Raw genomic sequence first — 15,475 nt, forward strand, 5'->3', positions numbered from 1 at the left:
CAGTGTCACAATAACAGCAGAAAACATTAAACAGAAAAATGACACTAAATCTTCTCTCAGTTATGTTCAGAGTCTCTCCCTTCATTCCAGCCTTCATTCTTTTCAGGAGACTCACTTTCAGCTCCTCAAAGAATCTGCAGACACGCCTCTCTCTCAGAGATGAAAGCTTTAAGAGCTGTTTATCTGATGGGGGCAGTTTTGGGTTCTACTAGATCTTCCAGGTGGTTGTTAGGAGCCATATTTTGTACGTATTTTCCATTAAGTTTCTCCTACTTTATGCATGTGGATTATCTTATATCCGATTTTCTCAGAAAATTCTCCTTCAGATTTCCTTCTGCAGATCCTCAACAACCAAATCTTCTGCAGATCCTCAGCATTCAAACCTTCTGCAGACCCTCAGCATTCAAATCTTCTGCAGATCCTTAGCATTCAAACCTTCTGCAGACCCTCAGCATTCAAACCTTCTGCAGATCCTCAGTGTTCAAACCTTCTGCAGAATTCATAAAAACTTTTGAAGCAAATAGTTTTATGGATGTCAATTTTATTAAAACTTTTCATTGTAGAATCTTTTCCAGTTTTGTTCATCACTCTGGACACATCTAACATTTCTACATCCTTTGCAGCATCTTATTTTGCATGTTTCTCCTACAATGTATGTTTTTAAATTGTAGAAAACAGTGATTCCAAAGCTTTGAGAAGTGATTTTGAACATCTGAGTGCAAAGTGGAAAATATTCATTAAAACTATGAATCTGAATAACCAATATTATTGTTGGTGAAGTACCAACTTTCGGACAGTGATCCTAAACATCTGAACTGTGGTTGTAAATGTCTGATAAGTAATTGAACAGCAACTCTATATTTATGTCAGAATTTTTGAAGAGAATTTGTATATTTTCATAAAAAATTCTGAATTGTTAAACAATGAATGTAAATTTTTAACATGAAATTCAGAATTTTTGAGCAACAATTGTGCATTTTTGATAAGAAATTCTGAGCAATCGAATGAAATGATACAATTTCAACAAGAAATACAGAACATTTGAACTTTCTTTTACATTTTACACTTGAGCGATGGTGTAGGAATCGGTGACTGAGTGGACGTACAAACTGAGCCTTGTTGGCAGGCGGCGCCTCGGTGATGGACTTTAGATCCTCCACGGTGACCCGATCCATCTCCTCCAGCGCTGCTCCAGAGTACAACACCACGTCCTTCACAAAGATACTAATGGCCCTCAGCATGAAGGACACAAACAGGTGCATGTGGATGTAGTTCCGGGTACAGTGCAGCCGCCTGGAGAGAGAAAGAGAAAGAGAAAGAAAGAGAGAGAGAGAGAGAGAGAGAGAGAGACAGAGAGAGAGAGATAATAAGCTTTAAGGGTCCAGTCATTCCAGCCTAAATCATTTCTCTATGTAACACTGGCTGCAGCATTATGCTCTTCATCAACTTCACAGCAGAACCACCTGAACATTGTAAAACACCTCCAGTGCAGACCTAATGACCAGCGGCCTGCAAATAAACAGACATAAGCTCTCCACAGTCATAGAATGTGTTCAAAACTGAGGCCAGAAGATACGACACCATACAGTACATTACAAACAATATACTACAAAGACCAAACAATATAATACAAAGACGAGCAAGCTCACAGGGGAAAACACAGGGCTTAAATACAGGCACATGTTAATGAGGGACAGGTGGTTAACAAGAAACAGGTGAGGACCAATCAAGGGGCGTAGTCTAGAAACAAGGGGGCAGGACAGGGAAGAATCAAAATAAGGAATCACATGGACAAGACCAAAACGAAACAAAAGCACTTGGAGGACTGGGAGGAGCCAATCGTGACAAATCGAATTTTCCATAATAAACTTCACACATTGAGACCATCAGAGCCCCAAACACATAGCTTTAGCATCGGCTAGAAAACTGTCGCAAAGTTAGCATAGTTAGCTACAGTCAGCTTTAATAGAGCCAATAGTACTGAATCTGACTTGCCTTTCGAGCAGTAACAGTGAAAAACACTTCTGTGTTACACTGTAACTTTATTTCAGCATTGGAATGAAATCAGTAGCATTGTCGGCAAAATCTATTAATAGTACAGGTTCATAAAAATGCTATGAAAATGGCTGAAAAGTACCGAGACACCTGCAAACTTTCAACATGTACTGTTCAATAAGCCCTAATAGACATACGCTCTTAAAGCAGATGGTTCTTCCAAGGTTCTTCAGTGAGCAATGCTTCTATAAAGAATCGTGAACATTCATTTCCCTTCCTAAATGGTCATTTACATGGTCAAATGTTCTTCAGATTGATGGAGAATGTGTTATATGTTGCTATATTATATATCATTGCTGTATATATTGTTCTGTATTGTACCAAAAAGGTTCTTCTAGTGTGTAAAACTTGAAATTGTAAAAAAGAAGAACGTGTGTTGGCGCTATAGAACAATTTTCAAAAAGGTTCTATACCGTACCATATGCAACACATTCTACTTCAATGAGAAGAAGGGTTTAAGCATGCAAATGGTTCTTTCAGTGTTCAGGGTTCTATATAGAACCATCGTCTTTACTACAGAAGCCTTGAAAAAGTTTGGATGTAACCATATCAGTTGCACATTTGTTCGAGTTATGAAGTGTTTAAGAATTACGGATTCGGAAATTAATAATGCTACAAATACTACAAATTAGTGTCGAAAGAAAATTCATTTAGAAAAAACGTTCTTAAATTAAACCAAATGCTCTGCCAATATATTGTGCTTTGCTTAATGACATATTTCATTGGTTTAAGGTTTGACTTCAGAATTGAAAATTGAATCAGTTCTAAAATGTGTAACAGCCCTAATTATAGACTTTTACAGGCCAAATCATTTGCTGACAGAAAGCCATTTGCCTGACAGATGAGGACGACACTCAGGCTGTTGTAAAAATATGGTGTAGAATCACCAACACCTCAGTTCACATCGTCTAGAAGAACAATCCTCCTCCTAATTAGAGCCAGATGAATCCGACGCTTGCCATTACACATTCTTCAGCTTTAGAGGCCTTAAAAAAGCACAAATATTAAAAAAGTGGCTCTAAAAGTGAGCTGTAAAAACAAAATTGCGAGCATGTGCTGCCCACATTGGCTCAGCATTGCCTGGTCTCCTCCCAGCTCAGCAGAGTGAGAGAACCTCGCACTAATGTTTTCTGACAGCAGCTGAAAGAATGGACAGTTTGCTGACTTCAAAGAAAAATCGGCTCCTTTGTGAACGCACATCACCGCTGAAATGAGCTCGCTCAGCAAAACCAGGTTCTTAAAGGAACGGTTCTAGTAAAGGTCAAAGGTACACAGTTCTCAACCTACTATAGCATCAATCAGTCAATCAGCTGAGTCATGTTTGGTGTCCAAATTTTGCTTTTTTAGCACCGGATATTAAAGGATAACATTGCTAACAAACACTTGATGTCAATAGTCACCCAAATTTTGTCTGGACATCCTCCACATTTTTCTTAACTCCCTCAAATTGTGTTCAGGAAAGAAGATCTGGCAATGTAGTGGAATATTTTTACTGGATAAAAGTACTTAAAACAATAAAAATGTATAAAAATAAAAAAAATGTGTCGTAAGAAATTCGCCTCCATATGTGAAATATTGGATATAGTGACATGATTTAAGATCATTTCACTTGTCAAAATTCCATTTTTGCAGTGTTGTTGATGCTTTAGGACACAGTATGAGCTGTGAGCCTTAAAAACAGCATTTAGCTACCTGGTGAAGTTTTGTTCATTAAGACCTGGAGAAATAGACAAGGAGAATCCTTCACCATCAAGCTTGGTGAAACGTTTACATTCTGTTTCCAAAAAAGTTGCAAAATGTAAACAAAAACAGGATGCAATGATGTGCAAATCATTTAAACCCTATATTTAATTGAAAATACACAGAGACTCTTCCTCTTTAGCCCAGAGGATGCGATGTCCATGACTTTCAAAAAGAATTTCGAGCTTTTTACACAGAACACTTTTCCATTTCACCTCAGTGTTAAATCTTAAATGAGCTCAGGCCCAGAGAAGGTGGCAGCATTTCTGGATCCTGGATCTTTGCGTTTTAGAGTTTTAACAGCATTTGTAGATGCAGTGATGAGCTGTGTTCAGAGACAGTGGTTTTCAGAAGTGTTTCTGAGCCCGTGCAGTGATTTCCACTACAGGATCATGTCTGTTTTTAATGCAGTGCCGTCTGAGGGCCCAAAGATCACGGCCAGCATGTACTGGTTTTCAGCCTCATCCCTCAGAGACAGAGCTTTCTCCAGATTCTCTGAGTCTTTTAATGATATTCTGTACCATAGACGATGAAAAGCAGAAGCTCTTTGCTATTTTATGTTGGGAAACGTTCTTGAATTGTTGCTCTATTTGATGGTGCAGTCTTTCACAGAGTGGTGACCCCTCCTCATCTTCACTTCTGAAAGATTCCACCTCTCTGAGACGCTCTTTTATACCCAAACATGTTACTGACCTGCTGTCAATGAACCTATTTCATTGTGAGATGTTCCACTGGGCGTTCTTTTCAGCATTACACCAGTCTTTTGTTGCCCCTGTCCCAATGTATTGAAGCACGTTGCTGGCATCAAATTCAAATTGGGCCTATATTTTTCAAAAAAACAATAAAATGTCTCAATTTCAACATTTGATATGTCGCCTTTGTAGTATTTTCAATTAAGTTGATTAAATGGGTTAAATGAACTGCACGTCACTGCATTCTGTTTTTTTTTTGTGTTTTGCACAGCGTCCCAACCTTTTTGGAAACGAGGTTGTATTGCATCATAGAAATACGCTTGCTTGCTGGCTGTGGTTCCAGGACCATCCTGACATTGCTAGCATTGAGTAGACATTTGGTGATTTGCTTTCAATCTGGCTCTCCTGAATAATATGTGGCTAATATTATGAATAATATGAACTGAACTGAAATACCAGCTCGTAGTCATTTGCCTACAACTTGGAAAAATATCTGATTTCTTTCTAAACATGGCCTCAAACTTACACGCTGCATCGAGCCTCCAGCAGATGTTTGCACAAGTTTTTGAAAGCATCAATCAAGTCAGGCAGGAGCTGCACCCCGTTAAAAAAACGACAAAGGATTCCACAAATACAGAACCCAAAAGGACAGAAAGTGTCCTTGCAGCCCAACCAGTGGAAGGTCCTTATTAACAGCATTATTACTGTCGGTATAGATATTTTCCATGTTGAAACCTACGGTATGTTTTTCAGCAGCAAGCGAGCAGGTCACTGCTACGGCAGCGGCTGTAAAGCTGTGTGTACTCAGTGTCCTGTTTCTGTCCTAATTAATCACGTTAGAACCCAAAGCTTTAGAGCCTGTGTGCCCATTTTGCCATGGCAAAGCTGCAAAACACAGTTTAGCTTTTCAGTCCACGCCTACAGCTGAACCGCCTGGCTAATCGTTCAGGGTGTTTTTATTCCGCTGTCCATCGGCAGCAGGTAAGAGCGCCTGAAGTCTGTTAGGAGCATCTGACCCTCTACGCCTCCGAGGGCTATTGACCGGAACGGCCGACACCAGTTTGACCAGTTGACCCCTATTTGGGCAAGTGGAAGCCTCTTAAATGCAATACCTCTTAGATTTGTAATTCTGAGATGACTGTTTGAATAGCAGAAGGTCAGTTCCAGACTTTTTCCTTAATTACTTCTATGAACGTTAAACTACAAACACAGCCTTTCCCTTCGAAGCTCCACCCCCAAACAAATATAGCCTCTCCCTTCAGAGTTCCCTCCAAAGCTCCACCCCAAACAAATATAGCTCCTCCCTTCAGTGCTCCCTCCAAAGCTCCACCCCAAACAAATATAGCTCCTCCCTTCAGAGTTCCCTCCAAAGCTCCACCCCAAACAAATATAGCTCCTCCCTTCAGTGTTCCCTCCGAAGCTCCACCCTAAACAAATATAGCCCCTCCCTTCAATGTTCCCCCCAAAGCTCCACCCCAAATATAGCCCCTCCCTTCAATGTTCCCTCCAAAGCTCCAGCCCAAACAAATATAGCCCCTCCCTTCAATGTTCCCTCCAAAGCTCCAGCCCAAAAAATATAGCCCCTCCCTTCAATGTTCCCTCCAAAGCTCCACCCCAAATATAGCTCCTCCCTTCAATGTTCCCTCCAAAGCTCCAGCCCAAACAAATATAGCCCCTCCCTTCAGTGTTCCCTCTGAAGCTCCACCCCAAACAAATATATCCCCTCCTGTCAGTTTTCCCTCTGAAGCTCCACCCCCAAACAAATATAGCCCCTCCCTTCAATATTCCCTCCAAAGCTCCACCCCAAACAATTACAGCTCCTCCCTCAGTGTTCCCTCCAAGGCTCCTCCCCCTAAACAAATACAGCTCCTCCCTCAGTGTTCTGTAATCTGTAAAGTAAGTTTTGTTCCATTAAATATAAATGTGTAAAGTGTAAAATGAGCTTGGGCTTGATGTTCATCTGTTCTGTGACGTTTTATGAGGTATAACTGCGTTTCTACCTGCCGTGTGACGCCGGTACATGAACCTGCTTTTGAACAGTTCTTCTTGTTGCTGCTGTAACTTTGTGATTCCATCAGGCATGAATGAAATTTCCATCTGTCAGCTCATCAATCTACATTAGGGATCTGTCGCTTGCCAAAATCTGCTTATTTGGCAGCATGCAGCTCAAACACAGTCATAAAGTGTTGCAGTTCACTCGCCCCACTAGACCTGCTGCTGACTCTGAGCACGGCTAAATGACCCCGGAGGACTGACCCACAGCAGGCTTTAGTCCAGCCTTTTCCCCGCTCTGCTTCACGCTCTTAACACACCGCCACTGACAGAGCTGGAGGCGAGCCAAGAGCGCTCCGGCTGTCAGCAGCTTCGTCCTGCTCCGGAGTTTTCATTTAAACACGCCAGCCGGATAAATAACGACCGCACTCTCGCTCCGCATTAATTACCCATGTAAATGGAGCTACTGAGCACAAAAGTGCCTCAATCACACTCACAGTTCCCTGAAAGATCAGGCGACATGACGACTATGAGAAAAAAAATAAAAATAACATTCATGTGATTCCAGTCATTAGAGACCAATTTCAAAAAGTCAACACATCCGACACGGAGCCCCTTAACCCTTACCGGTCAGATATAACAAAAACAAGCTGTAATTTAATATGAATTATTGGTAGTCCTGCCATGTTGACATATCTCTGACATAACCATACCACAAACATGTTATGGCGGATGTCATAAGCTGTCATGAGTCATTATGATGGATTAAGATGACAACATAAAAGGTAAAGTGTTACAGGATTAATACTAGTGGCTGTGTTGTTCTACCATTGTGGTGGCACACAATGGTATGCAATGTAAGTGCTAAATGTAGTCTGTTACACTGAACAACATTAAACATACTGTAATGCTATTGACTGTTACACCACTGACTGTAACACCATTGACTTTAATACCACTAATCATCATACAACTGACACTCATTGTCACTCATTGTAACACCACTGACTGTAACAAAACGCACAGGAGCGCCACTAAGAGTAAGATCATGGACTGTAAAACCCCTGAATGTAATACCTCAAATTATGACACAAATTAAACTGACACCCCTGACAGTAAGACCACTGACTACAACACTACTGATTTTCATACCACTGACTGTAACACCACTGCACCACTTATAAAATATTGTAAAACATACTCCACTGCTAATTTAGTTTCACCTTCAACTCATAGGCAGAAAATGACAAACATTGCCTTCATAATCCTACTTAATTCATTTTAAACTCACCGTTTCATGAGTAACACAATTGATGTGATATTTTTGTGAAACACAAAGTCAGTATTTTAGTCAAAAATAAATAGCATCACAGTTGTCTCACATAAAAATAATACCTGAAACAGTCTCTGAAGCCTCAGGCGCAACTTGCTGTTTCATGCTCTACATGACTAAAATTCACTAAAATAAAAATGAAAAATGAAGAATTATCCAATTTTCTTGGTTAAACCTAAAAAATAAAGAATAAACAGATGAATGTTCTGTGCTTTATTCTGATTTTGTGATTATGTTTGTTACACCTTTCACCACTGCAGTAGTAGAACGACTCGATTCATTGACAGTTTTTATGTAAACATCATTATGTAAACAACAGTGTAATTAACCATGTAATTATTTTGACCACTCTTCATTAATTGAATTTCCAGTCAAAATGGCCATTTACTACAAGTTATCCATTTTTCAGGAGATGTTTCTGAGGAGATCAGATATGAGATAATTCGCTTGCATAATCAAGGAGAAAGTCAAAGTAAAAAAACAAGTTTCCAAAACTGGAGTTCAAAAATTGATTAAAAGCTAACAACCACCTGGAAGTGCTGGTCGACCCCAAAACTGCCCCCCATCAGATAAACAGCACTGAAAGCTTTGATCTCTGAGAGAGAGGAGAAGATCAAGCTGCTTCAGATCTGAAAACATCCACAGGTGTTTCTGTCCATCCTTCCACTGTGAGAAGATCACTCAGCGCTGTGGGTCTGAAAGGACGTGTAGCTGATCAAGAAGAACCTCACTGAGAAAAGGAGACGGACACTTCAAACAAAGAAGCTGGACGATGGACTGACCGCCCCAGAGTCCAGACCTCAGCACCACTGAATGGGTTTGATTCAGAAAATCATCAACCAGCTTCTCAGACTGAGCTTTGGAGGCGTGTCTGCAGATTCTCTGAGAAGCTGGAAGTGAGTCTCCTGAAGAGAACGGAGGCTGGAATGAAGGTGAAGAGACTCACTGACTGAACATCTGAGATTATGTGTGATTATCTGTTCAGTATGTGATTTTGTATTTGTACATAACGGTTGTTTTGACATTGATCAGTGGTCTGATTTTTGCACAGCACTGTGTTTATATTCACAGAACACAGCTCAGCAACAATAACTCGGCCTGTAAACTAGCATGCGGCTAACGACAGAAAGCAGCCGTTTTCTGCAGCTGGCTCTAATGGGAGTCATTTTCCACTTTCAGAATGAAAACATTTGCTGCTAATAACCGCAAGGTATTACAGTAATCAGAACCACCAGCGCCGAGTGATCTCCAGCAGATGTTTCTGACGGCCGAGGAGGAAGCTATAATTCAGTGGAACAACATGCTGCCAATCTATTGCCCTTTAAATGCTGCAAATCAGACAGTGATGCATCCCAGACTTCGCACTCATCCTCATTTCCATCCAGCTGAACCCCAACACTGATCTGATTCCTGTCCTCGGATAAACAGCTGCCCACAGAGACCCACCTGCAGCGGCAATGACAGCGTCGAACCCGAACACCTGAAATCGGTACAGGCGGATCTGATCTGAGCTGACTGGCTCTGGAAAATCCGCAGTTTAAAATGAACCCAGTAATTTCCACACACCAGTCGTTAAAGCCAACCTGAAATCAAAACTGACGTTGTTTATAATTATACACTGATCAGGCGTAACATCATGACCGCCTCCCTGTTTCTGCGCTCACTTTATCAGCTCCACTTACTGTATAGCTGCACTCTGTAGTTCTACAGTCACAGACTGTAGTCCATCTGTTTCTCTCATACTCTGTTACCCTGTTCTTCAGTGGTCAGGACCCCCATAGACCCTCACAGAGCAGGTACTATTTGGGTGGTGGATCATTCTCAGCACTGCAGTAACACTGATGTGGTGGTGGTGTGTTAGTGTGTGTTGTGCTGGTCTGGATCACCTTTACTTACATTTTGCTACCTGAAGTAGTGCACTTGTATATCACTGTTGTCAGAAGAAAAGCTCGTATCTCCAAAATGGGAACTTTACCGGAGAAGGAAAAAACCTGCTTTACTTTTAATGGAAGTCAATGGAACCAGAATTTCCTTCAAGTCATTTTAAGCGGTTTCTTTTAGTCCATCCATCATGAAATTTACACACAGTATAAAGGGCAACGGATATTTTCAAAACATGTCAAAAACTGAAAAACGACAAAAACTGCGGTGCGAGGTTTTCTTCCGACAGCATTGATAACATGGTAACCACAGTTCTGGCTTTAAATCATTCCACGTTGCCAGCATTCCAGCATATTTCGGAACAGCTTGAAGCCAGAACACAAGCGCACTCTCCAGCTCGCTAAACGTTAGGAAGGTAGAGGTTTCCTGTGCAGATCCAGAGGAAGTGTCTCAGTGTTTACGGTTAAAACTGAAGGTGATACACATGTATATCAGTGAATCCATCACCAATGTGTAGCTACACAGTTATTAGTGACACTTTACACCTCTTCATTTTACAGCTTGTGATTTGCGCAGAACGTCAATGGAAACTTGGCCACAGTGTTTCTTCTTCATCGTACTAAATTTAGCACGACGACCTTCAAATCTCCTTTGAGATTATAACGTTTCAGCGTCTTCAGATAAAATGCACAGGGATTGTATGGCTTGGATTCAGCACACAGAGCACTGTGTAGAGCGGTAAACGGCTCCACAGCTCCTTGAAACAGCGAGCAGGAATCATAAACTCTCTTCTCTACAGGCGCCAAAGAACCACGTCATCTGCTTACTAAATCCACACATTCATTCACTCTCAGTAACCCAGGAACAAGACAAAGGCCCAGTCTCATTTCACCCCTTGCCCCTGCCACCGTTTTTATTGAGATAGAGGGGTAGGACGAGGTGTTAGGGCTACATGACCCTCCAAGGATTTGGGTTTTTCTCTGTTAAAAAATTACGATAATCACTGTTTTTGGTCATTTTTCTTCATAACAAGCATAAAAAATTGCTAATAGCATGCTGAGGTCTCGGCAGCTAGCTGGCTAACTTTCCCATTCCACCTTAAATAGTCCAGCAGTTCTGACGCCTGAAGTGCCAGAATGTAACTGCTGCTCCATTTAAGGTGGAAGGGGAAAATCTGAAGAAGAATCTGGAGAATCTCTGACTTCAGCTTCATATCATTGAAGAATTAGGGGGGGTGATAATAAATAATTGCCCCCCTCTTTGAAGGCGTATGATCCCTAAATGATACTAAAGCCCAGCAGTGAGGAGCTGAACTTTCCCCACCTCTGCTGTCCCTGCAGACGGGCAGGGTCGCCTACAGAGCGGCTCCAGTAGCTGTTAATGAAGTGATGCTGTTTTATTTGAGGGTCCCATTTCAGAGGGAAGATCTCAACCCGTACCCTCTAACTCAGTTCCAATGGGTTAAGGTGACACTCGAAAACAAGGGGTAAGGGTAAGAAGAAGAAATAGGACTATAGGACTGGGCCTAACAGCACAAATCTAAACCTGTTGACAAACTGGGACTAGACATGGATTTAAAACATATTTCTTCATTTTCAAAAAAAAGTTACATCCCAACTGCACTGTGTTATAAACAACACCACGTCATGGACGGTGCAAGACAAAGCCTCGTATCTCTGAACAAGCTCAGAAGAAGGAATAAAGAACTAACTTTAATGGCTAAATGTACATTTCTGTAACAGAATTATTAGCATTACTTTTATGTTCACAGTGCATATATTTGCCCATTCATGTTCATGACGTTTAACTCCACATGAAACGTTCACACAAAGTAAAGTGCAGCTGGCAACGCATACAAAGACAAAGTGACTTACTGTTAATCCACATATTAAGAAGAAAAAGGTCCATAAACAAACAATGACTCACCGGAAGTATCCTAAGATGACCACAGCCACCATGAGTGAGCCGAGGGAGATGGAGTAGCCGATGGTGTAGATGAGGTAGAGCCGGTCGAACACCTCCTGGACGTGAGAACAACACAGCCGTCAGGACATGCAAATGAAGCCAAAGACAAACTCCACCCACAACCCCGATTATATGCATATAATAGCAGATTCTTCTAAACTTTAATAAACAGACCAATAGGTTTTGACTTGAATGACCCTTTAAGAGGCTAAAGTCCAGCCTGGATTTGCCTCATTTTTCCATTTGTTCGCATTCGTTTTATTTCAAGAAGGTTGAACGAATATACAAAGGCTGGTGACTTCATTAAGTCCACCTCCTTGTTTCTACGCTCATTGTCCATTTTATCAACTCCACTGACCTCAGAGACCTGAGACTCAACTCAGACTCTCACCTCAGACTCCAGTCTCGTATGATCTCGTGACAAGATGGAATGGAAAGGGCAGCTCTACAGATTGAGGGAGTGTTTGAACTTGATTTCTGTGCTGGATCATCACAAAGATACAGAAACAGATATAGACACAGAGATGTGGGTGAGCTTGTGGACCCCAGAGGGTTAACCTCAGTTTTGAACGCAGTTACTGGGGATTAAGATCAGACAACGTTCCCTCACCATCACTGAGAGAAAAGGCTCAGCCGACTCAGAGATCCTCCTTCATACTGTCTTCCACTCGCAAACACACTACAGTGCAGAAGGACAATGAGTCACGTTGGTAAAAAGGGGCTTTTATGTTGTGTTACGTGTTCATTGTGTAAGTGAGCCTGAGCCTGAGAAGCGCCTCGGATTCAGTCTGGAATTCCATCAACAGTCAGTCATCTGCACATCAATGTTAAGAGCTTCTGCCTCTTTTTCTGGTTCATTCTTCACGCTCCAAACTGTTTTCAGTCATCAGTAAAAGCATCTCAGTAACTCAGAGCAGGTGGACCAGTGGCTCCTGACCGGAACGTTTCACACTGAATCACCAGAACAACTCGGAGAGAAAGCTCATGTGCTGGACAGACTAACGTTCAGGAAACATGTATAAGAGAAATCAAAGACAAGAAAGAGGAAGAATAATGTGATTCATTTTAAAACTCACGATTAATTGATTTAACAAGGAGGAATAAACAGTTAATATTTCACTGGTGTCAGAACAAAACCTTGTATGTCCATTTTTGTTGTTTTTTCACTTTCTGACATAATTTGAAAAAGCTTGTAACTCTTTACATGCTCTGTAAATGTTATGAAGAGTGGACCACAAGAAACAGCCCAAAATGACTTAGAAAAAATTCTGGTTCCATTGACTTGCATTAAAAGTAAAGCAAGTTTTTCCTTCTCCTGTAAAGTTACTATTTTGGAGATTTTCTTTATTTAGTGGCTGTCAGAACAAAACCTTTTATCTCTGCTTTATTTCAGTTTTGACATCATTTGAAAATAACTGACAGCTTTTAAATTGTATATAAATTTCATGATGAATGGACTAAAAGAAATGTCCCAAAATTACTTGGAAAAAATTCCGGTTCCATTGACTTCCATTAAAAATAAGGCATGTTTTTTCTTTCTCCTGCAAAGTTACCATTTTAGAGATACGAGGTCCGACAGCAGTGATTATATTTAACTATATATATATACTATAACCGCCCTACAGTAACAAATACATGGATACACAAGTTATGTACAGTCATGTGAACTTCAGCTGCTCTAATTACATATATTTGTTATAGGGATGCCGGGAGAACTGATGCTTCGGTACCAAGTTGAAGCCCAAATTCTGATGGTACTTGTCTTTCTACAGTAAGTACAGGGGATGCAATTCTTCCAGATCTTATTTCTCTATGTGACTCTTACTGTTTTGTTTTCGAGGAGTTGAGGTGGAGCTGTCCCTGCAGCTGCACTTGTCACCATCTTCCACGTGTTGCTGTTTTCTGTGCCGCTAGACGTTTGGAGTGCCAAAGGAAGAAAACAGCAACATGTGGAAGATACACGATTACTGTTTATTACTGAATTTAACATGTTGGGGAAACCAAAACACGAGTTTTCAAAGTTTTGTGTGTGTGTGTGTTTTTATTGCTTTGGAAATCAATTTATATTTGTCTAAGAATCAAATAATATTTGTGCTTCAACATTTTATTTCATAAAATATCTTTAGGCTTAAGAAAAAAGCATATCCATTAAGGTGTGTCTGAACTGGAACTCTACACTGAATATGCAGTGAATTCACAGAGTAAATGGAACGGTTCCTCCTGATTCAGCGTTCAGCCGGCAGCAGCTCTCGACTTATCCGAGGCTTTATTTTTCTCCAGCAGGGAGTCAGGAGCTCAGATGGCCAGTTAAGCTGTGTTTCGTAGTGAATGTGTGCAGCTCCTCGGGGGAAAATCCTGAAGAATTCCTGGTTTGGCGTGAGTTTCCTAAGCAGATCCGTCAGGGCTGGAGGCCCACATTAAAGTCTTTACGCCTCTGTCTGGGCGGGGCTCCAGTCAGCGGCCCGGCGAATCCCTGCCCTCGCTGGCGTTTCCGGCCGGAGTGGCCGTTTGTTTGGAAAGACAGACGACACCCTGGGGCCGAGGCCGTTAGGACGGTGTGAAAACAGTTGGGGTTTAAGAGCTGGAGACTGAGAGACACTTTCGGCTCAGATTACTGCCACGGGCCGTTCAGAGAAACAAACCAAATGAGCTGGAGCAGAGGGCACTGAGAAGAACTACATCAGAAAAAAACTTTCAGAAGAGGGTTCAAAAGTATCCGGACAGCACTTAGAAAGAGTCCATTCAGCCACTTTAAGGCCATCCAATGCTGATACTGCTTGGATAATCTGGATGACCAATAGAATCAGATGCTCTGGAGAAGCTGCACATGAGCCCAAGGTCACCATGCCCAATGCCAAGTGTAGGCTAGAAGGGTATAAAGCCCCCTAGCATCGGACTGTGGAGCAGTGGAACTGTGTTCTTTGGATTGATGAAGCTACAATCAATACCTTTGGAATACGTTGGAGTGATTCAGAAGTGAACGTCTAACATCAGTAGTTTAACATAACTATTAATACAACTACACATAAATCGATGCTGTCGTAACAAAAACTTACATTAAAAGTGGAGTGTATTTTTTCCTTCTCCAGTAAAATTAGGATTTTGGAGATGCAAAGTTTTCTTCTGACCACAGTGAAATACAGTAAACCATAACAGGAGTGCACTTCTTTCTTTTTTTTAGAAGGTTAGCGATATGGCTGTTTAGAAGAACACAGGTTCGGTCCCAGACTTCTCAGTAAAAATGTCCATGTTTACTCAAAGCAGCTGAACAACAGTTTCCAAAATAAGTGCTTTTGGATTCGACAGGTTTTCTGTTATGTTCTAAACTCAGGAAAAGGAGTCGAGCTGACAGTTTGTGGAAATTGACAGTATGATACAAACTGATTAGCTTCAAATCTGTGCTTTAATGAGGCTTCCTTTAACCCAAGCCGGCTGTTAGTGTTTAGCATGTGGGCCGCAATCCAAACCCGGCTAATGTGGTCGTGGCACCCTAAAATGTTTCATTTAGGCTGATGAATTTTTCATTAAGCGCAGAAACGACTCCTGGGAGAACATCACACGCAAACATGGCGGGCAAAATAAGAACACTTGGGCCACCAAGTTGCTGCTGGAGACAAACGGCAAACCCACCAACTTCATTCCAGTCTGAGCTGGAGACCCAAACTGAATTTAATTGACCACTTTCAGGTCTGCAGATAGTGAGTGGTGGACACTGTGGAGAAACCTGGCCTCGAGAGCTGGAGGGTTCACTGTTAAAGCGACAGTCCACAGCAACACTTAAGACTGTCCAACAGAAATGCACAAATAAATCAATAAG

At 41.4% G+C, this 15,475-nt stretch overlaps 1 protein-coding gene across 2 annotated transcripts in view; it reads right to left on the bottom strand.

Moving 5' to 3' along the window:
* pth1r (parathyroid hormone 1 receptor) overlaps window positions 1-15,475 on the bottom strand; it is a 138,396-nt gene that overhangs the window by 14,324 nt on the left and 108,597 nt on the right. For both annotated transcript variants that reach the window (XR_001859120.2, XM_017723825.2), the window contains exons 5-6: window positions 11,620-11,714; window positions 1,107-1,293 (exon numbers count right to left, since the gene is read on the bottom strand). Coding sequence is in view for 1 of the 2 variants with exons in the window: in XM_017723825.2 (XP_017579314.1) it covers window positions 1,107-1,293; window positions 11,620-11,714 (282 nt within the window). In the remaining variant the exon portion in view is untranslated. The remainder of the gene's footprint in view (window positions 1-1,106; window positions 1,294-11,619; window positions 11,715-15,475) is intronic.

This window comes from Pygocentrus nattereri, chromosome 2 (genome assembly GCF_015220715.1).
Source record: "Pygocentrus nattereri isolate fPygNat1 chromosome 2, fPygNat1.pri, whole genome shotgun sequence".
Classification (NCBI taxonomy): domain Eukaryota; kingdom Metazoa; phylum Chordata; class Actinopteri; order Characiformes; family Serrasalmidae; genus Pygocentrus; species Pygocentrus nattereri.